Source organism: Leguminivora glycinivorella, chromosome 11 (genome assembly GCF_023078275.1).
Source record: "Leguminivora glycinivorella isolate SPB_JAAS2020 chromosome 11, LegGlyc_1.1, whole genome shotgun sequence".
NCBI lineage: Eukaryota > Metazoa > Arthropoda > Insecta > Lepidoptera > Tortricidae > Leguminivora > Leguminivora glycinivorella.
In genome coordinates, this window is record NC_062981.1 from 20,281,011 (window position 1) to 20,305,557 (window position 24,547).

General features: G+C 36.6%; 1 protein-coding gene across 4 annotated transcripts in view; it reads right to left on the reverse strand.

Moving 5' to 3' along the window:
* Window positions 1-19,365: 19,365 nt before the first annotated feature.
* The window catches only part of LOC125231435 (potassium voltage-gated channel protein Shaw), a 213,230-nt gene continuing 208,048 nt past the window's right edge, over window positions 19,366-24,547 (reverse strand). For 3 of the 4 annotated variants that reach the window (XM_048136892.1, XM_048136890.1, XM_048136893.1), the window contains one exon: window positions 24,033-24,173. In XM_048136892.1, coding sequence (XP_047992849.1) covers window positions 24,162-24,173 — 12 coding nt within the window. In that variant the 3' untranslated portion in view covers window positions 24,033-24,161. Of the gene's footprint in view, window positions 24,174-24,547 lie in introns of all 4 variants that reach the window. The other variant, XM_048136894.1, reaches the window with a different exon arrangement.

A 24,547-nucleotide genomic window follows, 5' to 3' on the forward strand; every position in this document is an offset into this window, starting at 1 on the left:
CCGCGACATAGTGGACCGATTTTCATGAAACATGGCTAAGAACACTCCCGACTAACTCAGCTTTCAGAAAAAAAAAACTTAATCAAAATCGGTTCATTCGTTCGGGAGCTACGATGCCACAGACAGACACACACACAGACAGACAAACAGACAGACAGACAGACCGACAGACCGACAGACGGACAGACGGACAGACAGACAGACAGACACGTCAAACTTATAACACCCCTTCGTTTTTGCGTCGGGGGTTAAAAATCAAACACACTACTTCAGAGTAATTGCAACAACGGTCCTTACGCCAGATTAACATATTTTTTTTCACCTAACTTGACATATCTACGTGAAACAATCACGGAATCATCATCATCATCATCATCCGGAGCCTGGGGTCCGCTTTGATAACTAATCCCAAGATTTGGCGTAGGCACTTGTTTTTACGAAAGCGACTGCCATCTGACCTTCCAACCCGAAGGGTAAACTAGACCTTATTGGAATTAGTCCGGGTTCCTCACGATCTTTTCCTTCACCGAATAGCGACTGGCAAATATCAAATGACATTAATAAAATTATTATGAACACGGAGTATTGCACTTAAATCATCCTGTATGAAATAAAACTATGGAAATGGATTAAATCGCGTATAATGAATTTATAATTCATCCCGACGTTTCGAAAACTTTACAGCATTCGTGGTCAACGCAACGGGTGACTGACGAAATATTATAATGTGCAAAAGCTACCCACATACAAGAAATCGAACCGTCGAATTGAATCAAGAACGTCCGGATGAATTATTAATTCATTGTTGTTGTTGTTGTTGTATGTCCTAAGGCACCCCATAGGTGCATAGGGCCTCCACAAGATCCTTCCACGCCTTTCTATCTTGAGCCACCGCCTTGGCCTCGTTCCAGCTCAGTCCATATTCCCTCAGCTCGTTCTCAACGCTCCGCCTCCAGGTGTGTACGGGGCGTTTGCGGGCCCTCTTTCCTCCTTGAGGCCGCCACTCAAACGCGATACTGGCGCTGTTGGTAGCTCCTCTTCGAAGGGTATGACCGATCCATCTCCATTTCCGCTGAGCCACTTCCTGGGCGATCGGAGGTTGTCGGCACATACTCCACAGATTCTCATTCCTTATAGTTTTCGGCCAGAAGATACGGAGGATCGACCGGAGGGACTTATTGACAAACACTTGAAGTTTGTGCGTCAGCCCCTTTGTCACTCTCCATGTCTCACAGCCGAAGAGAAGCACGGTCTTGACAATAGATTCGAAGAGGGAGATTTTCACGCGGCGAGTAAGCACGTTTGTATCCCAAACAGGCTTGAGTTGAGCAATTATTAATTCATTATACGCGACTTAATCCGTTTCCATAGTTTTATTTCATGAGTAACTATCGCGGTAACCGAAGCCAATATCATCCTGTATGTCTCACTTAAAACTTCCACCTGCGAAGCTCATCTTGGGGTCGTTCTGCGAATAGGTCGTTCCGACGATGGGTGCTTTAAACACTCGTAATGACCCTTAAATTAGATGGGGGGGGGGGGGGTTAAGAGCCGGGAAATAGGTTTTGTAGAGTAAGGATTTCTAGAATAATAAATATACTTAACCTGGATTTTGGGAGCAAAAACTTACACTTCTTTTCAAATATTCATTAAAATATGCAAATAACCTACAACACTACATTTTAATATTATGTTCCAATATAGGTTACTAAGTCAGTCAGTCAGTCTCAACATCGGCCTGGAGTTAAACACTACAAAAACAAAAGTAATGACGAACTCTACAAAAATACCCATCTACGTAAACAGCGCTGCACTCGAATATGTATCAGAATACGTTTACTTGGGACAACAGGTGTCATTTTCTAAAAACAGACATGAAGATGAAATAAATAGACGTATAAACATGTCATGGAATAAATTCTGGAGTTACAAAGAAATTCTGAAATCTAAAATACCTATAAAATTGAAGAAAAAAGTTTTAGATACCTGCATACTTCCTTGCCTATCCTACGGCAGCCAAACATGGATAATATATATTGTCACAGTACTAAACACAAAATTGGGAAAAAACCAATATTATAGATGCCGTAGAATTTTGCAAGAGACAAAAGTGGAAATGGGCCGGTCATGTTGCCCGCATGCACCCCGACAAATGAACGAGTAAAATTACCACATGGACAGGTCCGCCCAACAAAAGGATGAGAGGAAAACCGAAAGACAGGTGGAATGATGAGATTATCAGAGTGGCGGGAACAAATTGGATAAATAAAGCAAAAGATAGAGACGCATGGAAGAGCATGGAGGAGGCCTTTACTCGCGAAGAGGTCCTTAGAAATTATTTTCAATAAAATTTATCAAAATAACCTGCATGTTACACATAGATAAATGTACATAATAATCTTATTACTTTTCTAATGTTACCAGTAATTACTATAAATTATAATGTAGACCCAAATTGATAATGATATTGCGTAATATTTTAATATTAATAAATTTTAATTTACTTTATGCGAATGCTAAAATTATAAATAATTATAAAATTATTAATTATACATACATAAACTAAATTTTAATCTTCTTACAATTGAATAAATTTAAAATATTGACATCAAATTGGAGCTATTAATGAATTGAATGAATTTTAGATAGATATTTTTTTTTAATTTTTTTAGTTTAAAGTAGTATTCATTTGTGAATTGATGTTGTTAGCATTATGTAAGCAAAGCGTGTAACTAAATAGTTAGTGAAAAATGTGTATGAATTTTAAGGAATAAAAAGGCTATAATATAATATATAGGTTACTAAGGAAAAATTATACCTCCTTCAAAAAATAAAATACCAAGATATATTATGGCTTGTCAGCGAACAAAAAGTCTAAATGTCCTTTCTTAAATTTGTATTGTAGCTGTTTTCATCCTGTTTAAATACTCAACACCTGGCCCAATTAAAGCGCAACTTGACATTTCCTCATAACGAACAGTTTATTTGCCAGACGCTGTATACAAAGCATCAAGATTTTTATTTTGTTTTGTGCAAGCAATATGGCCGACTGCCGTGAAGGGAGTGAATGCAATGGACCTGTCAAGACTGGCAGCAAAATTCCTACTTTTTACTTTTTTTGAAATTAAGTAACTTAAATTCTTGCCGTCCGTCTATTCAAATCATGCATATATACATACAATCACGCCTGTATCCCATAAAGGGGTAGGCAGAGGACATGAACTACTCAAATTTCATTGCCACCACAGATGTCATATATACCATAGATCAAGCAAACGTATCTACTTAGCGTGTCAAATGAACTCAGTGAAATCCACTGAGTTGTCCGTCTTTACTCGCAGCTTGCAGCTTTCGGGCGTCAATTTTTGTAAGTTGAAGTCAACCAAAACATAAAAAATGCCTCGTTACGTGATATTCAATTGCAACAACACAAAAATTATGAACAATCAAGAGCCTGAGACATATTTAAAATTACAGGCAAGAATCAACTTCAGTACAAAATTTGACACGCTCGGCCCCTATACAAATATATGAATTTGTTTCTTCTATCTAAATTAAGTTCTGTGATTGCCACTCTTGGCAAGAAGGGGTTGAAAGAAAACGAAATCGTGACATTGCAGTGACAGGTTGCCAGCCTTTCGCCTACGCCACAATTTTTATTTATTTATTACATACACATAAACTAACAATAACAGGGCATCCTAATACGTGCTAATACGATAGTATGGATATTTACACAACATTTTACACATTGCCGTAGCACAAAACATATAGCGTAGCAAAACTATGGAAACGGATTAAATCGCGTATAACGAATTTACAATTCCTCCCCGACGTTTCGAACACTTTACAGCATTCGTGGTCAACGGGTGACTGAGGAAAAATGACAATGTGCAAAAGCTACCCACATACAAGATAGTTTTATTTCATGAGTAACTATTGCGGTAACCGAAGACAATATTATATAGCGTAGCCTTAGTGAATTCGTTCAGAGAACAAGAGAATATATCTAACTCGATCGCTACTCGATTAATGATCCGGATTACGCGCGTGAAAGAGGCCTGGCGAAGGAGCCCAAAACCCATATCTCACAGTCGCCTTGTACGACACCAACGGGAAGAAAGGTGTTTGTTAATTAAAACATTGTTATATATTTATAATGTATTATATTTTTATATGACGTTGTACAATAAAGAAGAAGAGAAAAGTGACAACAGTTTTTACAGCATGTCATATTTGAAAGTCGAAATATTAAACTACTTAAAAGAAAAGGTTTTAATACCGAACATTCTCGGCCCTTTCAATAGGAAATTATCTTAAATAACTTATTTAATTAATAGGTAACAAAATAATTTTAGCTATTGGCCTAATGAATACTCCTTTCTGGGTTCTTACTTGAACAGATCTCACTAAATTATCAGACGTATTTTTGTTGATTGATATTATTGTACCCAGCGGCCAACAAGCAGGCGGAGTTGCTTCGTCTTTCAATAAAACTATTTGACCAATTTGTAAATTGGCTCTTCTCTGCAGCCACTTGCTTCTTGGTTGCAGCTCACTCAAATAATTGTTATAAAACTGTACCCAAAACTTTTGTTTTATTTGAGTAATTTTTTGAAACATATTTAATCTATTTTCGGTTTTATCGACAATACTAGGCTCAGGTATATCTGAAATTGGAGATCCAATCAAAAAATGAGCCGGTGTTAGGCAAACAATATTATCATTATCAGGGATATCAAAAACTGAACATAAGGGCCTTGAGTTTAAAACACCCTCTATCTGAACGAGAACTGTGTAAAAGAACTCATATGTCAATCTGACATTACCTAAATATCGTTTCAGTAAACTTTTTACAGACTTTATTCCAGCCTCGTATATTCCACCCATGTGGCTGGCGAGAGGAATTGTGAATTTCCACTCAATAGAATTGACATTACAATAATCTATTACTTGACTGTATGAAGTGTCATTTTTAAATAATTGATACAATTCATGAAGCTCGTTATTTGCTCCTTTAAAATTTGTAGCGTTATCCGAGTACAAATGCGTACAGTAACCTCTTCGACTAATAAATCGTTTTAAGGCGCAAATAAAGGCTTGTGAGGACAATTCTGTAACTAACTCTAGGTGTATTGCCTTAGTTGACAGACATATAAACAAACATATATATCCTTTGGTATACTTACTATTTCGAAGCATAGAATTTCGAATATATACTGCTCCGCTAAAATCAACGCCAACATGTAATGTAATATTCCTACCCTATAAATACCTAACTAACATCAATTACCTACTTAGTTAACCTATATAACCATACAAAAATTGAAACTCTAAAATTTATTAAATAAAATTAATTACCATGAAACGAAAACAATCAATTAAGTTAATATCTTAAATTGGATCAGTATTTTGACCTAGTGATCGTTTAGTGTCTATGTAGAACCCAATGTTGTAGCCGCAAATAGTAACCAGTCCTTTTCGCATATTATGAAACAGTAATGTCCTATTACTCCTAATAACCCTAAAATGTCAATAACCAAAATACATGGATTAAGTCCACAGCATAAATCAGAGTGAATAATAAGTTGTAATTAAAATATGAGATTTAATCAAATATAGTCAGATTGTTTTAGTTAAATAAACACAAATAAACAAATGAGCATAATTATGTCAAAATTAAAATAATTAATGTTTGTCAGTAAATAATCTAAAATGTCACCATTATAATATAGAAAATCAATAGTAAATATAATACAATTTAAAATATTTTATTTTTGGGGTTATAGATGTCGCTCCGCCTCCGCGACAGTCCATGGCCATCATCCAGTTACGGGTCAGACCCCTGCCCCAGTTCTGAAGGAACTATTTTGTGGTCCTGAAGGGACATCTTTTCATAATGACAGGACTACTTTCATTTGTCCGAGCCATTATGTTGTGACACTTTCATCACCACTGAGAGGATTTGCAAAGGGACAATTTAAAATATCAAATACTGGTAGTAGAGCAGTGTATCTGACCACTCCAATTCTCCAGAATTCTGTAATTTTGTACATCATTGTTTTTTTAGGTATTTATCAAAATAATATTATCCAAACTGTTAATGTAGTCATTTTGTATCACCTTTCGGACCAAAATAAACCACGATCTTGCAACTTTCTGCCTCGATCCAGTCTAGACAAATCATTTATGATAGGTATTTGGAATAATATGACTTTATATTTGTAAGCCATTATGTAAAAATCACAGGTTCATAGATAACAGAATAGACAGGCAAACTGCTGAGGGACAAGCTAATTAAAAATAATCATTTTTATTTTAAAACAAAATGAATTTACAATCTGACATTATATTGTGAGTTATTTATTTTAATATTCCCACAATATATTTATTTACTACCAGTAGGTATACAAGGGATCAAAAATATATATAAAGTCATAAATGTATATGTCGAGTTTGTCAATTGTCATAAATAAACATAGTTAATATAAATTCCTATAAGCCCTACTAATCCCAATTCAATAATTGAACATCATTAAACGCAAGCCTTCCTGAGCCTACCGTGGGATTCACTCAATCTATGTACAAATGTACAACATTCATTTATTTATTTATTTATAAATTCACTCACACAGTTAAAGTCTAACATATTAAGTAACCAAATCCCGTGTTAAAAAAATATAGTTTAACTTTTGATCTTACTTACTTACTTACTTTTTAGAAAATTAATAAAGACTTGAAAAAGAGAAAACAACGCGCATGTGACACTGTTTGAGTTGCAGGCGTCCATAGGTTACGGTGACCGCTTTACATCAGGCGGACCGTATACTTGTTTGCCACCGACGTTGTATAAAAAAAAAAAAAAAAAAAACAATTTTAATACTATATTTCCTATACCAAACAAAATCCTAGCCCTAACAGCTAAACTAACCATCTACTCTACCGACATATTAGCAAACTAGCGATCCGTATCGCACATTTAATTTACTCGCGTGATTTTCCGAAAGTGCAATGGAAAATCTCTAGCTAAAGCTAACTAAGACGGGCGAAGAATAACCCTTAGACCTGACTCCCTATTTCTTCACGTGGGCTGGTTCTCACACTAGGGATTGGGACAGCAAGAAGTCAGCCAGACGGGTAAAGTAAAATAGGAAAGTTGGACAAGAACCTGGCAAATTTAAGAAGTTTAGATAACAACTCAAATCGTCCAGATTCCAGGAGCAAAATCCTGTCTTAATAAACGCAGGAAACTGCCAAGAGCTCACTTGGACTCTACTAAAATAACCCAAGAAATGTCCCTTGGTTGACTAGGGCTGTAGTTGAACACCGTTAGGTTACCTGCCCTATCCCTCCAAAAGACAGCAAAATATCAGACCAGTTCATCCTAGGTACTAAAATAATCTACCCCAATAATTAATTACAAAAGTTATTAATTAACTAACAAAACTAAGTAATATATGAAATCCTTCAACAAAATTATTCTAGCGTAAAATAACACTAAAACAATCCAAGCTAAAACATTTCACACATTAAAACACAATTATCTCTTTAACTAATAAGAATCACTCACAAATCTAACAAAACTTTAAAACTTTAACGATACTATTGTTCTACAACTCTAAACTCTACTAGTACACTTTATAATACTAGCAGTGATCGAGCTCCAAAACAATAACAATTAAGACACTTAAATGTACACCAATTAAACACTGAAATATACGTTTATTAACACAAAACTCTATATTATCCTCCAACCCAAACCATACCAGTATCATGAAATACTAGCAAAATCAAGGCTAGGACATAATATAGGTAATCTAGATTTACCCAAATAAACCTAAATAGAACCAGTCTGACGGTCGAGCGGAAGGCTCTCTAATCCCCGAATGCCAATGAATGAATACTCATGCAATGCCTTGCATCCCATTTCAAACATCCCTTCCAAGACTCTGAAATCCCCACTAGCTCCCACTTCCTCACTCCTGATTGGTATTTCTTAACCAACGCTGAAATTCATAATTTCATACAATATTTAAATAAAACATGTTTTATTTCCTGATCAGAATAAGGTCCAATTTGATCTACTCATAGGGCGTGGCCGAACTAAGTTTTTTTCCACATGTTTGGACACAGGATTGGCTCACTAGACTTTTTTCCATTTGCACATGCTTTAAAAATTGTCTCAATCAACGCTCTTTGTAATATGGTTCAATATGGCTTAAATTTGTTTTTATTGGCTAGTAACATTTAATTGTACAGTTTGAAATTTGACACAACTTCTTGTAGATTTGAATTTGACCAGGCAACATTTCTTAAAACCCCTACTGCAAAACCTTTATGACTTTGAAACAAGGTTCAAATTGAGCTACAAATAAGCATCTAAATATTTTGGTTCACTATAAATCTCCAAGCTCTCCATCTCGTATTTCTAAAATATGATCTACTTGAGACAAACAAAATTTTAATTATCGTGAGACCGAAACAGGAATTTAATCAACTAAACAAAAAATATAATTATTATGCTTGCATATGATGAAACATGGAAGTAAGTTTCTGACATGTTACAGTAAGAAAGCTCGTGTTAAAGTGACTCTAGGAGCGGGTAAGCTAGCCATCTGCTGCTCACAGGCTTCAGCGTTGTATCGAACACAGCGAACGCAGCTATGTATGACCTTTCTGACTTCCATACGACCGTTAATTGGCCAATATTTTAGCCTAAGCCCGAAAAGTGTACCTTGTATGCCTATATGCAACAAACGAAGGTGAAACTGTTCAATTAGTAGAGTTGTCACGTGTTCTTTCCCTGGTAATACTATTGGGTGTGCTTGACTGTAAGGTATGTTAGAATTTTGTATACGACCACCCGTACGAATAATGTCATCGTCATCAAGGAAAGGGTTGAGCTTACGTAGAGGGCTTGACTTGTAAGTGTATAAGCTTCGAACATCAGTGTGTGTATTCTCACTAGAAGTACTATGCGAGTTTGTATTATTTGTGGACTGTATAATGTGTAACTTCAATGTATGTAACTCGTGGTACTCCTTAGAGAAATGTACACGCTGAATCGTTTGAATTATGAAGTTGTGTGCACTTTTCAGTTCCTGTGTTGTAAGAAAAGACACAATTTTAGTCAAGTTACGCAAGTTATTAATAAATCTAAACATATAAGCTAATACTCTTGTCAGTTTATTAAAGCTCGAATGTTTCTGAAAATATGTATAGAAATCATCCTGTATATTTTGTTGATTTACTGTATGAGCGGTGCGTGGCTCGATCACTTCAATCTTACTTTCATGGTCAGAGATTACAGGCGATGACGTCATTGGCCATGTGTTAGGATCTCGAAGCAGCCAATCTGGACCGTTCCACCACAGTGAGGTGCTCTGTAAGTTCTGTGGGTAAACTCCTCGTGTAAGTAAATCAGCAGCGTTCTCTTTTGTATTGACGTAAGTCCACATCTCACACTTGGTCAATTCTATAATCTCCATGAGTCTGTGAGACACAAATGTGTGAAGTTTCTTGTATGGTGACTTGATCCAATGTAACACAATCTGTGAATCTGTGAATAATACAATATCATGTATACTAAATTTGTCTTTGAAAGCTCTTCTCACCTTGTCTACTAAGCGTGCAAGTAATAAGCATCCAGACAATTCCAGTCGAGGCAACGATTGGACATGAGTAGCTGGACTGACTCTTGTTTTCGCCATAACCAGACTGCAGGTGGGTTGTTTGTTCGGATATGTAGCTCTGAAGTATGTAACAGCACCGAATGCCTTCGCAGATGCATCACTGAATCCTAATAAGGTTATGCGTGTTGGTATATCTGTAAAATAATATCGAGGGACTTTTATGTTTTGTAGCTCAGGTAGATTTTCTTGAAATCCTAACCAAGTTTTTTGTAGGTCTTCTGGAATGACCATGTCCCAATCAATCTTGGCCTTCCAAATGTCTTGCATGAGTATCTTCGCTATGATGACCGTTGGCGCTAGTATGCCAATAGGATCGTATATTTTTGCTATTGCAGACAGTATATTCCGTTTAGTAAGCTTGAACTGTTGTAGCTCTGGAATAGCTGTAGTAAGCGTGTCGCTCTGTGGTAACCACTTCACTCCCAACGTCTTGACAGCTCCGCTAGGGGTAAAATCATAAGTGTCATCATTAGTAGGAACAGTACTTGAGAGTATTTGAGGCTCATTCGTAGTCCACTTGTGAAGCACGAAGTTTCCCTTTTGTAAAACTTCTATGAGTTGACAACAAACCTGTTGTGCTTGGTCAAGAGTGTCAGCTCCAGATAGGAAGTCATCCATGTAACATTCAGACTCGATGATGTCGGCGGCTTCTGGATATTCTGCTTTGTGTTGTCCAGCTAACATGCGCAAAGTCCTGCAGGCTAGATAAGGCGCGCATTTTGTACCGTATGTTACAGTCTTTAACTGAATGCACTTCAAAGGCTCTGACTTCGAATCTCGCCATAAGATTCGCTGTAGCGGTCTTTGCTCTTCTTTAACCAAAATAGTCCTAAACATTTTGACTATGTCGCAAGTGAACGCATATTTGTACATTCTAAATCGCAGTATTATGTCGAGTACGTCGTTGTATATGTTCGGCCCGTCTAACATTATGTCATTTAGACTCAACCCCGATGACGTCTTGCTACTTGCATTGAAAACAGTTCTCAATTTAGTAGAGCGACTTTCTGGCCTTAAAATACCTAAATGTGGCAAGAAACATTGCGGCACTTGTGTGTTTTGAAAGTTATCAATATACTCAGCGTGACCTAACTCGATGTATTCATCAATGAACGCCTTGTATAATGTGTAGAGTGTATGATCTTTTTGAAACTTAGTCTCAAGACTTAATAGGCAGCGATAGGCTTTATGAAATGAATTACCTAACTTTTGAACCTTTTCGTTTTGTATGGGCATTTCTACTACGAAATTACCAGTGTCAGCTTGCACTGTTGTGTCAAGAAACAACTGTTCACAATATTTTTGTTCTGGTGTAAACACGACCTTAGGACTTACCTCTTCCTGTTGCCAAAACCTAACTAATAAGTCATCAGTTGTAGGCGCGTCAACAATATGTAAAGCAATGTGAGAGCTATGTGACTTATGTGTGCCCGATATACATTCTTTGAGGGGACCTCCAACGACCCAGCCTAAAACGGTTTCGATCAGTAAAGGTTTGTTTGGTCCTAGGCTAATTGTATTATTTAGCAATAGGGAATAGAAATATTCCATTCCTATAAGAAGGTCTATTTCGCCAGGTTCATAAAATGTAGGGTCCGCAAGCAATTTGTTAATCTTGGCGGGAATGTTCCATGTACTTGTGTTTATGTGAACATGTGGTAATGGAAGGGTTATTTTCTCCATGACAATAAACTCAAGACTCGTTGTAAAGTCAGAATGTCTCGAAGCTATGTTAGCTTTCATACATAATTGCGTTTGCTTACCTGTCACGCCAACGCCGTATATATGGTGGTTATCGTGATGTAGCTTACTGTTCATGCGCTTGAGAAGCCCGTGAGCAATCATATGGACTTCGCTTCCATTATCCAACAAAACTCGCGCAGGATGCCATTTTCCTGTGTCATCCTGTATATTTATTATAGCTGTAGACAAAATAATTCGTTTACTCAAATTTGCTATATGCATTGTGGTAGGCGTCACAAAATTCTGTTGACTTTGTGTATGTGTAACGTCATTGACAGTTGTCGGTTTCGTTAAGGTATGTTGTGTGTTATGTGTCAACTGTTGCTGTGATATGGGTTGCCGCGGCAGCTGTTGCTGGGGCAGCTGTTGCTGTGTCTGCTGTTGCAGGGATTGCTGTTGCATCGAAATTGTAGCTGTGTTTTGCTGCTGTTGAGCTATAGGTTCTGTAGCGATAGCAATGTTCGCGCGTTTAGGGGGAGGGTTAGCAAGATATATTAAACTATGATGCTTACCGTGGCATGTAGAACACGACTTTTTTGAGCATTTATGTTTGGCAGAGTAAGGCTGTAAGCAATTGTAACACAAAAACTTGGATTTTATGTAGTTTATGCGTTTGTCAACTGGCATTTCCAAAAATTGTATACATTTGGCAATAGTATGTTGCCCTTGGCAAAGAGTACATATATCATCGCAATCATCAGATGTCGATACGTGAACGAGCTTGGGTATTGATTTGGATTGAGGAAATTTGTCAGACTTGTCATTCATAAGCTCGAATACTGTTGCACGCAGCTTAAGAAAATCTAAAAGCTCCTTTATTGTAGGAATTGAAGTCTCTTTCCTTGTCAACTCCCATGCCGCTCTCAGAGAATTATCTAATTTCTGAGTTATTATATACACTAAAAGTACATCCCATTGCTCTACTGGCAGGTTCAAAGCACTTAGAGAATCTAAGCTCTGTTGCAATACATTTAAGAACTCTTTTATGTTAGATCTATTAAGTATAGGAAAACTCATAAAGCTCTTTAAGTGAAAGTTTACAATTATGGTCTGATTTTACCGAACAAAAGGGGGTGGTGAAATTCTTAACCACACGGGCACAAACCATATTATTACATTTTGTAAGTTCAAAACTGCAATAATGTCTATGTTACGTCAGAGATGGTTCGAATGTAAATACCGCTGTAAACGACAGGTTCAGCGTCGGCCTCCTTGGTCTGCCGAGCACCAGGGGTGCGTAGCCGAATGGCACTAACGCTCACGAAACGCTCACGAAACGAAACGCTAGTAGATATCTATCTCTATCGCTCGTGCGTATTGGCGCGACAGAGCCGGACTAACTGGCGTGGCGTTTCGTTTTCGTTTGGCGTCGGAGAAATGCCATTCGGCTACGCACCCTGGGAGGTTCGTCGGCAAGCGCGCGTACTGGCCGTGTGCGCGGCGGCCGCTTTTTCTTTTGTTTTGAAAAAAAGTTGTGAAAATTGTCTCTTGCGATACTGCTACGCAACGCTGTGTGTTGATTTTTGTTTAGGTTTCGTCGTGTAAAATTGTTATTCCATGTTGTAAATCTGTGTAAATATATATTGTGAAATGTGCCTGAAGTGTGTCCTGTAAATAAACTGTATACAGAACCTTTCGTGTACATATTTTTCTTCACCCGCGGCCTGAACTGTGACAAACGCCATTAGAGGTAAAGTGTAAGGAAAGCATCAACACTTTTATTTCGTTTTGTAATAAATACTCTTTTGAAGTAAGTAACTTGCTACACAGATGAGAGAGGATTTGTGAGTAAACATTCTTGAGATCATATAAAGTAGATATTAGTTTGAACCAGCGAGCGAAATTTCATAACATTAAACAATCAAAATAAAAAAAATTCCGTTTATTTCTATATTAATAACCTAACCACAAAATTAACATTTTGAAAAGACCCCCGACCAGGACATAGTGGACCGATTTTCATGAAACATAGCTAAGAACACTCTCGACTAACTCAACTTTCAAACAAAAAAAAAACTAAATCTAAATCGGTTCATCCGTTCGGGAGCTACGATGCCACAGACAGACACACACAGACAGATAGACACGTCAAACTTATGACACCCCGTCGTTTTTGCGTCGAGGGTTAAAAATACGGTCAACCTAATGTTGGCACTAAGAAAAGGTAAATTTGCGCCTGTTTTGCTATTGGGAATTAAACGCTCGCCCCTACATTTTCAATCAATTTGTAAGTATTATGGCTTGTCGATGATTCCGCCAACTTCAAGGTTTAGGGACGAGACACGCGTTTTATGAAGACAATTGGCCGCTGAGCCCTACATTTTAACCCCTGACCATAGAAGTAGGATGAAAAAGAACAACTGTCGAATATCAAAAGTGAGACCAAAACTGGACCAATGTCAAGTGTCATTGGGAATATTAAAATTGAGAAAATTACGTATGATAACGTGAATAATTTCCTTTTCTAACTGTTTAATCGAAACGGAAATCACTCCCTGTATCCTGTAAATACAACTTTTGTACTGAAAAGTACGATAAATCCGTTAACTTAAATTGATAGGCCGCTAGCGGCCGCTGCCTGTATTAAAACTCGTCACGTTTTTTCATTTGTAGTCTGCCTCTTTTGCACTCATAGGATGATCATATACGTGAAAGCTTCTGTTTTGCATACTTCAGCAGTCCTTAGACCGTTTTCACATTATCCGATCCGATATCGGATGTCGGAAGGATTTCAATAGAAAAAATCCAAGATGGCGTCTGTAATGTATGGGATATCGGTCCGACATCCGATATCGGATCGGATAATGTGAAAACGCACTTAAGCGTAAGCAAAATGATAGGTCTGTGCCCCTGACTCAAAAACGACGGGGCGCTATAAGTTTGACGTGTCTGTCTCTGTGTGTGTGTGCATCGTAGCTCCCGAACGGATGAACCGATTTAGATTTTTTGTGTTTTTTTTGTTTGAAAGCTGAATTATCTAGGAGTGTTTAGCCATGTCTGATGTAAATCGGTGCACTATGTCGGGGATTTTTTTTTTCAAAATATAAATTTGCCAAAATGTTGGTGCCAAGATTTGGTTGACCGTCTATAAATGTATGTGTGTATGTGTATGGTTTTATAGATGTCTTATTATTCGCAGTATGTTTGAGTGTAACGTCTCCGGACCCCATTACTGGCTAATGCGAGGTCCAACACTCGGGTCAAGGTCCGTACATTTGTTACGAAGGAGAGGTCATCAATTATGTACATCATGTAACCTACGTCCAAGCGACAGTGTTTGAGGGAGGACAAAATAATACCTATCCTAAGATACCTAAGTTACGGTGTGCTTGTACAAGTTCACATTACAATCGAGTTTAGATTTTTTTTTATAGAAATAAAAGTTCAAATTTAGGATTGGAAAAATTGCCTGGGTATTTCGAGGCTATTTACTTGGATAGGCTTAATACATTTAAAATTGGCCCTTAAGCCCCTTAATATCTAGAGACTGGGAAACAAATGTTATATTTTTTTCCCCTCACTAGCTCGGAAACACGTGTTTTGTCCTTTAATACCAGCGGGTAAAAACGCATTTTATCCACTAGTGGGTAAAGTAATTTGACCTTGAATAAAGTCAAATTAACTGCTTTAAAATTGATAAAAGTAGGTGAATCTAGTAATAAAGATGATTTACCACCTGTGGAACACCTGGAAGCAGTGATAAACGCATTTTTTGCGTTGTAGTTTCCTCGCTATAGTGAGGGGAAAAGTTTTGTGTTACACTCGGGTGCAAATGTATTTTACTACTCGTGTGTTAAAAAACTCGCAAGTTCAGGATTCTATTCTCGAACCACTCGCTTCGCTCGTGGTTCAACTATAGAATCCTTTCACTTGCTCGTTTTTCAATTCCACGCTCGACGTTAAAATACAACTTTGCCCCCTTGTATAACAAATAACTATTTCACCACACCAACTTGTAACGGCTTACTTTGCTATTCGAAAACAGATGCAATTGCATTTTATCCACAAGAGTGCAGAGTAATTTCATACAGATTTTAACTTAATGTCTTAAGCTGGCTGGTAGAATTTACCTATAAATGATGATTTTAAATCATAAATATTGAATATGAATATGGATTTGACTTAGTTTGATGTTTTATAGTCAATATTTTGTTCGTGTTGGTGTGCTGAAATATTTTGTGTTTCACTCGGTGGCAAATTTCTTTAACCTACGCTCGCAGGTCAATATTGGAATCCTTCGCTTGCTCGGGTATTAATATTGGCACGTGCGGTTAGGCAACTACTTTTGCTCCCTTGTAAAACAAGTAACTATTTTTTAACTAAGAACCCTTTGTAACAAGATAAAAAAAAAAAAATATGTATTTGAAAATACCTTTGTATTTGAAAATACCTTTGTATTTGAAAATACCTTTGTACCATCCGCAAGAGAGCAGCATCCCTGGTGCGCCGGGTGCGCGCCAGCCCCAACATCGTCATGAAGATGATAGGGGACCTTTTTGCTACGCTGCAGTCGGCTACATGTGCCGTACTCAGAAAAAAGAAAATGTACATAGTTATAGTTATAAGTATTCTTAGGCTTAAGCACTAACACATACCTTAGAGTTCAGTTTTTTTTTTACTAAAAATATTATGAGTGTAACTTGCTCGAAATAAATGATTTATTACTATATTATATTATAAAGCATTGTACGCAGGGATTTAGGAGGATGAATTTGAATTAGTTCAAGTTACAGCTATTTCGGTGTTCACCATTTGATATTCATCTTAAACAAAGTGTCCCGATTTCTTGTCTATTTTATTGGAGACAATATAACAGTTTCTAATCTAATCGCACACGAGGTTATAAGTCACAAACGTGAAAAGATTGCGATCCCAACCCACTTTATAAGCATCCCAGATCCAAATCCACGTATGGAAAGAATCCATCAATCTCGGCTTAGCACGAAGCAGGCTCTAGCCAAGAGTCTAATCGTTGACACTCCGTATCATATCTTAGTTATCTGTCTTCGCTCTTATATTGGTGTGACAGAGTCATTTGCATTTTGTTTGGAGTGTCAACTATAGTAAATTTGGCTAAAGGTTCAGTGGGCTTAGCCGAAGTGACAATTATTTATGCAAACGAGTAATAATTCTTCTAACAAATTTTGCGCTGCGCGGTTTGTCCTTGCGTAGCGCTCGCACGCAGCGAAGTGCAGAGAGTACATCCGAAACCGGAGGATGCCGGTCACGTCAGTACGCGCCGCACTGCCGTGTTGCGCGCGGCGCGTGCGTGAGAGTCAAGTGCCGGAGATTAACTACTAAATCGTCCTTATACTGTGGGCTGGCTTTGTCGCCCCACAGCCCCACCACAGAAGAGCGATAGGGACAGCTACGAAAAGCTTACGAATCATGTTCGATCTTGACGTTGGCTGGTTGGAAAATCCTTTTACGGATTGTATGTGTTTTACAATAGCTCTTTTACAATGGAGGTAAGATACTTATCTCCCGTATTGTTAGCTTTAACAATACACTTGTGACGTGAAATGTAATTTGGGGTTAATTGTCAAGATAGATGGACAGATTTCAAAGGCGGTACTTTGAAATCATTATTGAGATACCTAGATTTTTTTAAATCTCTTTATTTACATTAATTATATAAGAAACTAAGATTAAACCTAAAAGCTAGCTAATGTCTAAAATAGGCCCTTGAGGCATTGTACCAAGGACACTGGTGATATTTCCTCGCTGTATCGCAATGCTGATACGTTGTGCGAAGAAGTCGCCAGCTCTTCGGTCACCAGTTACCTCAACCAGACGCTTCGCAATTTCTGTGAACAACTTGTTCGCGCTGGGACCCCATGGACCTAGAGTTTCTATGAATGTGGCTGATTATGTCACTGTTAAAGCCCCAAGCAAAACCTAGGTTTTATTGATGCCGATTGGTAATAAAGAAGTAAAAAATATTTGTTGTTTACTTCGGGCTTCTACCGACATTGATTTCGTAAAACCTGGGTCTTACCACAGACCGCGGCGGTCGGTAAATGTTATAAAGGCTATATATCCATACTAATATTATTAATGGGAAAGTGTGTGTGTCTGTTTGTTTGTCCGTCTTTCACGGCAAAACGGAGCGTCGAATTGGCGTGTTTTTTTAAGTGCAGATAGTTGAAGGGATGGAGAATACTTATATAGTCTTTTTCTAATCTTCCACTTTCCTAAAATGGGGGGTGGAAGTTTGTATGGAGCATTCCACAATTTTCGAATTTAACGCGAGCGAAGCCGCGGGCAAAAGCTAGTATATTATATACTGTACGGGTGTGAAACCAGGCAGGCAAGTATGGTCGAGCGATAAATGATAAAACATCTGGCCGTCCCTATCGCACTTACAAAATAGTGCGATAGGGACGGCCCGACGAGGCAAGCCCGGTCGCGTGATAAACGTGAAATGAAATGAAATATTTATTTTCCAAGTAGGCATATTACAATGCGCTTATGAAATTTGATAGAACAAAAGAAATAGTTATTTGTTATACAAGGGGGCAAAGTTGTACTTTAACGCCGAGTGTAGAATTGAAAAACGAGCAAGTGAAGGGATTCTATAGTTGAACCACGAGCGAAGCGAGTGGTTCCAGAATAGAATCCTGAACTTGCGAGTTTTTTAACACACGAGAAGTAAAATACATTTGCACCCGAGTGTAACACAAAACTTTTCCCCTCACTATAGCGAGGAAACTACAACGCAAAAAATGCGTTTATTACTGCTTCCAGTAGTTCCACAGGTGGTAAATCATATTTATTACTAGATTCACCTACTTTTATCAATTTTAAAGCAGTTAATTTGACTTTATTCAAGGTCAAATTACTTTACCCACTAGTGGATAAAATGCGTTTTTACCCGCTGGTATTAAAGGACAAATTAAAACACGTGTTTCCGAGCTAGTGAGGGGAAAAGTAATATAATTTAACTGCCCCATCCTTTATTCATATACGCTAAGCTCAAACGTTGCGCAGAATATTAATGTTAAAAATGGTCGTGCGCACAAAATTATTTAAATTTATATCACCTATTACCATTTTAATGACCAAGGTCATGCCATATCAAGTAAAACAGTTAAAATTAATAGAGCTTAACGCTGGAATTAGGGTTATTAGTTATAAGGGAGACCCTGCCTATTATGTGTGGTAATGATTTTAGGTTCGGTGTAATGAGCCTACGTTGGCAGTCAGTAAATCTTGTCATTCTTGTCTGCCGGTCTAGCCGAAATGACAATCTTTGACGCTAGATGGCGACCGAAACGCAGTCTGGTTCGACTGTTAAAGTTTCAATTAGAGCATCTTATTGTCTTGATTCTTATCATGTAATCAGGAATATTCTTTTAAATACAGATGGTGTTTTTTTACGCACTAGTGCGAGAAGTGGTTCATTATATTATGTCAGACTCCGTAGCCGAATGGCATTTCTGCGACGCGAAACCAAATCGAAACACCGCAGAAAGGTAGTCTGGCTCTGTCGCGCCAATACGCAAGAGCGATAGAGATAGATAGCTACGAAAGAGATATTAATGTGACCGTTTCCTGAGCGATTGTGCATACGACTACGAAAACAGGTCGAAACTTCGGAGGGTCATCTGGCCCCGTAGCCGAATGGCATTTCTCCGACGCCAAACGAAAGCGATACGCCGCTGGCTCTGTCGCGCCAATACGCAAGCGCGATAGAGATAGATATCTACTAGCGCTTCGTTTCGTGAGCGTTTCGTGAGCGATTGTGCCATTCGGCTAGCCACCCTGTACTGAAAAACGTCGTACGATACATGGCGAAATTTTCTTTTTTTTTCAAATTAGTATCGTAATATAGAGGTACCTACTATTCTTTCCCTATATTTGGGTATAAGTATTACTTACTCTATCCCTTTCCAACCCGTTTAAAGTTGATGAAATAAAACACAAAAAGTAATGTCACATGTTTAATGAACAATATTTCAAATAATTTGTTTTTGTATTTTAAAATTGTATATGTATATATAGACGCTATACAATAAAATACAAGCCCTGTTTACTCACTGTGAAGCCTTACCCTAGCATTGCTCGTGATTCGGAACAAAACTTCGCTCGGGAGTTTTTGCAACTTCTGGAGCCAAACTCCATAACAAAATGTTAAAAAAGTTATCACAAAAGTTTATTTTAGATACAGTGCGTGAATGGAAAAGGCTTTCCGATTTTAAAGTAATAATACAGGAATAAGACAAGTCCTTGACAATTAGTCCGATCCAAATCTCACCAGAACCCCTGAAAATATGGCAATAGCCGTAGAATTATTTACCTATGTGATAATTTGCTCACAAATTCCAAGGAATCGGATGACGGAGATTCGATTTGGTCGGTTTGGATCGGATTCCGATCCGACGAAGTGTGCGAAACCGCTCTATCCTTACGTCTGAATTCGCCCGAAAACTGAAGGCCCTTTTTAAATCTCACAGTCTGTCATATCATAATCGAAATGGTTTATAAAATCAACAAGATTTTCCTGGATATAATATCTTAGAAGGTACCTACATTATTTTAGTTCGGAATTTACGGGCAAGAATGTCTTCACCCATTCTTCCTGAGATTGCTTCACAAACTAATAAACATATATTTTCAATATTTCAAAACTGGAATTGTTCACAGATCTAATTATTAAGTACGTATTTATTATAATTTCGTAGGTCAAAACATCACACCCCAGAAGTTTCAAATATACCCTTCAAACTTTATAAACTTTGTTGAAGAAAAGCAATTTAAAAATAAATTACAATAATAAGTACTTATACAGTTATGTTCATTCAATAATTTTATAAACGTTCCTGTATAAAACGAAAATTACCAATATCGTTAGGTACCTACTTCAAGGTAACAATTTACTGTTAATTAACGATTTCGTTTCCTGGAATTAACTGTTAATTAAACTTGCTTTATAACCTACTCGAAATAGGTATTTTAATATTTGAAACCGAATAGCAATCAACATTTTCTACTAAATAAATGGAAAATATTTTGTTTCATACAATGTAGGTAAACGTACATAAAATAAACGTAGTTTGGTGTTTACCCTTTGTGCATAGGTAACTAAACTAGTTTTTGGGCCATGTTTTGCCAAAATAGGCCTTGTGCATTCATTTTAACAATGTAGGATTCAAAACCAACATAAGCAAAAAGTCATACTGTTTTTCATTCCATGTTGTTAAATTGAACTATGATTTTATTTTATTTAAGTAAATAAGTGTTTAACAATGTAATTTATTTTAGTGTCAGATTAATGAGCCACCTTGACACCATGATGCAAAAGCCAGAATAAATAAAATACTCCAAATATGATATAATCTGAATTTATCAGAGTCTGATATGCGCCATGAAAATGTCAATTAGTTTTTTTCCGTAAAAAAAAAGTTCAAGACATAATGATTTTATCGATCGACGATGCAGATACATCTTTGACGCGTTCGTCATTTCCTTTTCTACAAGAAACATCACATGGCCAATGTGAATTTAGCTGTGTACCTATAGAAAAATTAGTCTCAAATGCCTCAGCTCGAATCAAGAATTCCAGCATTTTGCTAGATTTAAACAAATTATAAATATTAATCGAGCACTTTTTGTGGTCCTCTAGCTCCATTTTCGCTATCAACCATTTTCGTGGCAAAGTATAAACTTCATAAAACATTTAAATAAAATTTCAATCACTACGAGACTTAACATTAATTTATATGAATCTAATTGGTACAGTTAAAATTATTTGGGTATAAATTATGTAAATCATACAAGCCTAAAAGTATATACAAATATTTTTATAAACAGTATCGTGCTATCTACATTTTATTTTAAAATTATTGCATTTTATGCGTACAATAAAATCTGAAACAAACATTTTCGATATGAATGAAACCAATAAAATTACAAGCAGTCTAATTTAAATGTTTTATTTATCAATAACAATTTTATATAAAACACCGAGGGTCCCTGAGTTTAGACGCGTACTTTCAATTTATCGTCCCAATTGTGACAAACAAACTTATTACCCTTAATATAAGTAACAAAACATTGCATTTAAAAGCAAAACCACTTGGTTCACATCTATCTACCCTTAATTAGTAACTATGATAAGTATATTTATTTACAAGTAAAGTAACATCAAGAATGAAAGAGTGCCATGATATGTGTATCTAGTGATTTTATACCGTAACTTTTGAGATACAAAAATGTTAATACTATGCTCGCTATATGTACAAACTATATCGATTGTTTTTGTATACTTAATCGAACTGTTCGGGAAGCTATGAGTCTGTTGTAAATGAAAATGTTTGTTGTTGTTGCATACTTGTTGATGTTCAAAACTTTGGTAAACTTTGTGCTGGAACATCAGCTACATCGGCTGCTTCTGCATATTCGCTCAATGAGATTGATTTAAATTAATATCTTTAATGCCTTTGATTTTATTTTGATATGATCTTGCGTATCATTGAAAGTGATCCAAAAAATGTGAAAGATGTTTACCTACATCAATCACGTGGACTATTTTCTATTTGTAGACGTTGTTATCGAAGTAAAAAAAGAAAAAAAAAGAAAATCTTCTTGGTGTAAACTTCCCGAAAGTTCTGCTAATGGACTGGAAACGTATTGAAGTTAACATTCGAATAAATGCTGTTATCCAACTATTAAAACATGTTTATGATTTATTTACCGAATCCTGGTCGATTATAATAACTAGATGCTACCGATCCTTTTGACTGCATTTTATCATTTTTTTACTAATATCAGGAATCCCTGCAAACGTTACTATTGACCCAGTGTCTGTCTTATCCCGTATAAATGTACGTTATATTATATATTTGGTTAAAGTACTATATCAAAAACCACGTACTATGCCACAGATTTTTTGCAACAACCGCTTGGCAGGCCTCAATAACAAATCCAGAAAAATCCTTGTGGTAAAAAAGCTTTATTTTAGTAAACAGGCAAATATTACGTCTCGGACAAATGAAATTCAGAAAAAAAGCTGACATTTGGGTGTGGAATTTGACCAAATGTTAAATTGGAATTCTGCACAAAGAGACCGCCTTCGGATTATGCCCAACAAATGTTGATGTGAAATACGAAGCGAATGAAAATTAATTAAGAACAGTTCCGCATTCATGAATCGAATGGAATTATATGAATAGGCTCTCTAATTAAATACATAAATTGGACATTCTTATACAAATTGTCACAGTGCTATTGAAAACTTAATAAAGGGTGATTATACGATACGTCGGTTTTATGGCTTTTATGAACAATACTGTTATCAATTTAAAAAAGGCCTGATGAAAATAGAACCTGTGGTCCAACTACAACAGAGTTTAATATTGATGACGTTGGTGATGATACTTTTGAATCAGGTGTTTAGATTAACAATTATTAAAATTCAGCCAAAAAGATCGATTTGCACAATTTAGGTATATAAAGGTACGTAACATTTACTCTAGTTTGTGATAGGCAACTATTAACTAATATTCGTACGTATGTGTAAATTGCAAGTGCTCCAAGCACTTCTTAACTATCTTACAGCTATCACGGCCTTGAATGCTTGAACATTAACATTATCCACGATAATACATATAAGTTTACAAATATCACCGATATTCATGAAAATTCAGGGCGCCTACCGCAAACATTAAAAAATTAAAATTTATTTATCGTCTTCTGTGTATTTCTTCATAATTATGAATCGATGACAGGCAGACGGTTAAATTTAAATTTTCAATGTTTTTTTATAGACCCCAGGGTCACCCAATCCTCTAGTAAATTTTGTTAGAAGTTATTAGTAAAATAAAAGGAATATATTTCTTATTTTTATAACATTACCAAACTCCACTGTCTGCAATTTTATTTTGGCTAAGCACCTTTGCAATTTTATTTTATTTTTTAATTCATCGGTGATATTTGTTACTTACTGTTAATCTCACAGTCTACGCTTAACACTGGATACGAAGGCTTGTCGTTTCTCATACTACGCGAAACTTTTGCAATTAAAGATAGGGTTAAGTTACTAGTCAATACATATGTTTGAATACTCTGTTTGGTTTACCATACGTTGTTATGCTCTGCACGGTATAAGGGTATGAATGAGTATTAGCTTACTTGCATTAGTTAAAGCATTCTTAGTTCTATTGGTCTCAATAGATTAAGGCGATGGAGCAACAACGGCTACTCATTGCAAATTGTTCACTTAAATAATATCCATTTCAAGTTCTACAATTTGCAATATAATTATGTCTTGTTACTCTATAGCCTTATCCAATAAAGTTTAGAATAGCGGTTGCAATATTATTTACAATATTTACTGTTATGTTGAAGCGGATGACTTTCTTTTCTCAGCTTTGTTCTCCCTAAGTTTGTTCTCATCCAGCGATTCTATCTTATGATCTCGAAGCAACGGCGTTCTGCAATCAGTTTTCTCGTCGACATTCTTATTCATGTATCCGTTCTTATAATTGTTCACTCTGAGTGTGTTATCGCTTTCGAGAGATTGCTGACTGGAACGCTTGCTGAGTGTATCTTCTTTGTCACTGTCTTTATCTTCGACTCTCTCGCTGTGGAAAGCCATGTTGTCGAAGCACTGGGCTGGGACGATGTTGACAGACTTCATCATGGGGAGAGCTATGGCCAGAGCCGGACTCATGTCCCGAGGACTCGGGGACAGACGTGTGGTCACTGATATGTCCAGACCCGGCATCAGGCTTGCGACTGTGGGAATTTAAATATGATTAGAAAATCGTAGAAACCGTAAAGAAATCTTAGACACCATTAACATTAACACTCATTGAAGAATTCACTTTCATGCTGTCATGCCTGGTAAATTTGGGAAATTGATTGTTTTACACTGTAAATATTTTAGTGTTCCAAAGAAAGAAGATATTAAATAGGATCACAATGCCATTAATCTACCTAGGATAACACAAACCCACATATAAAGTTAGAATAGTCGACAAAGTAAAGTTTGACAATACAGACACTAACTATGCTAATATCAAATAACACAATAATGGAATATTAAAATTGTAAGTATGAAACATTAACTATCTAGTTAACTTTTGCAGGATAGTGTGTTAATTATAAAT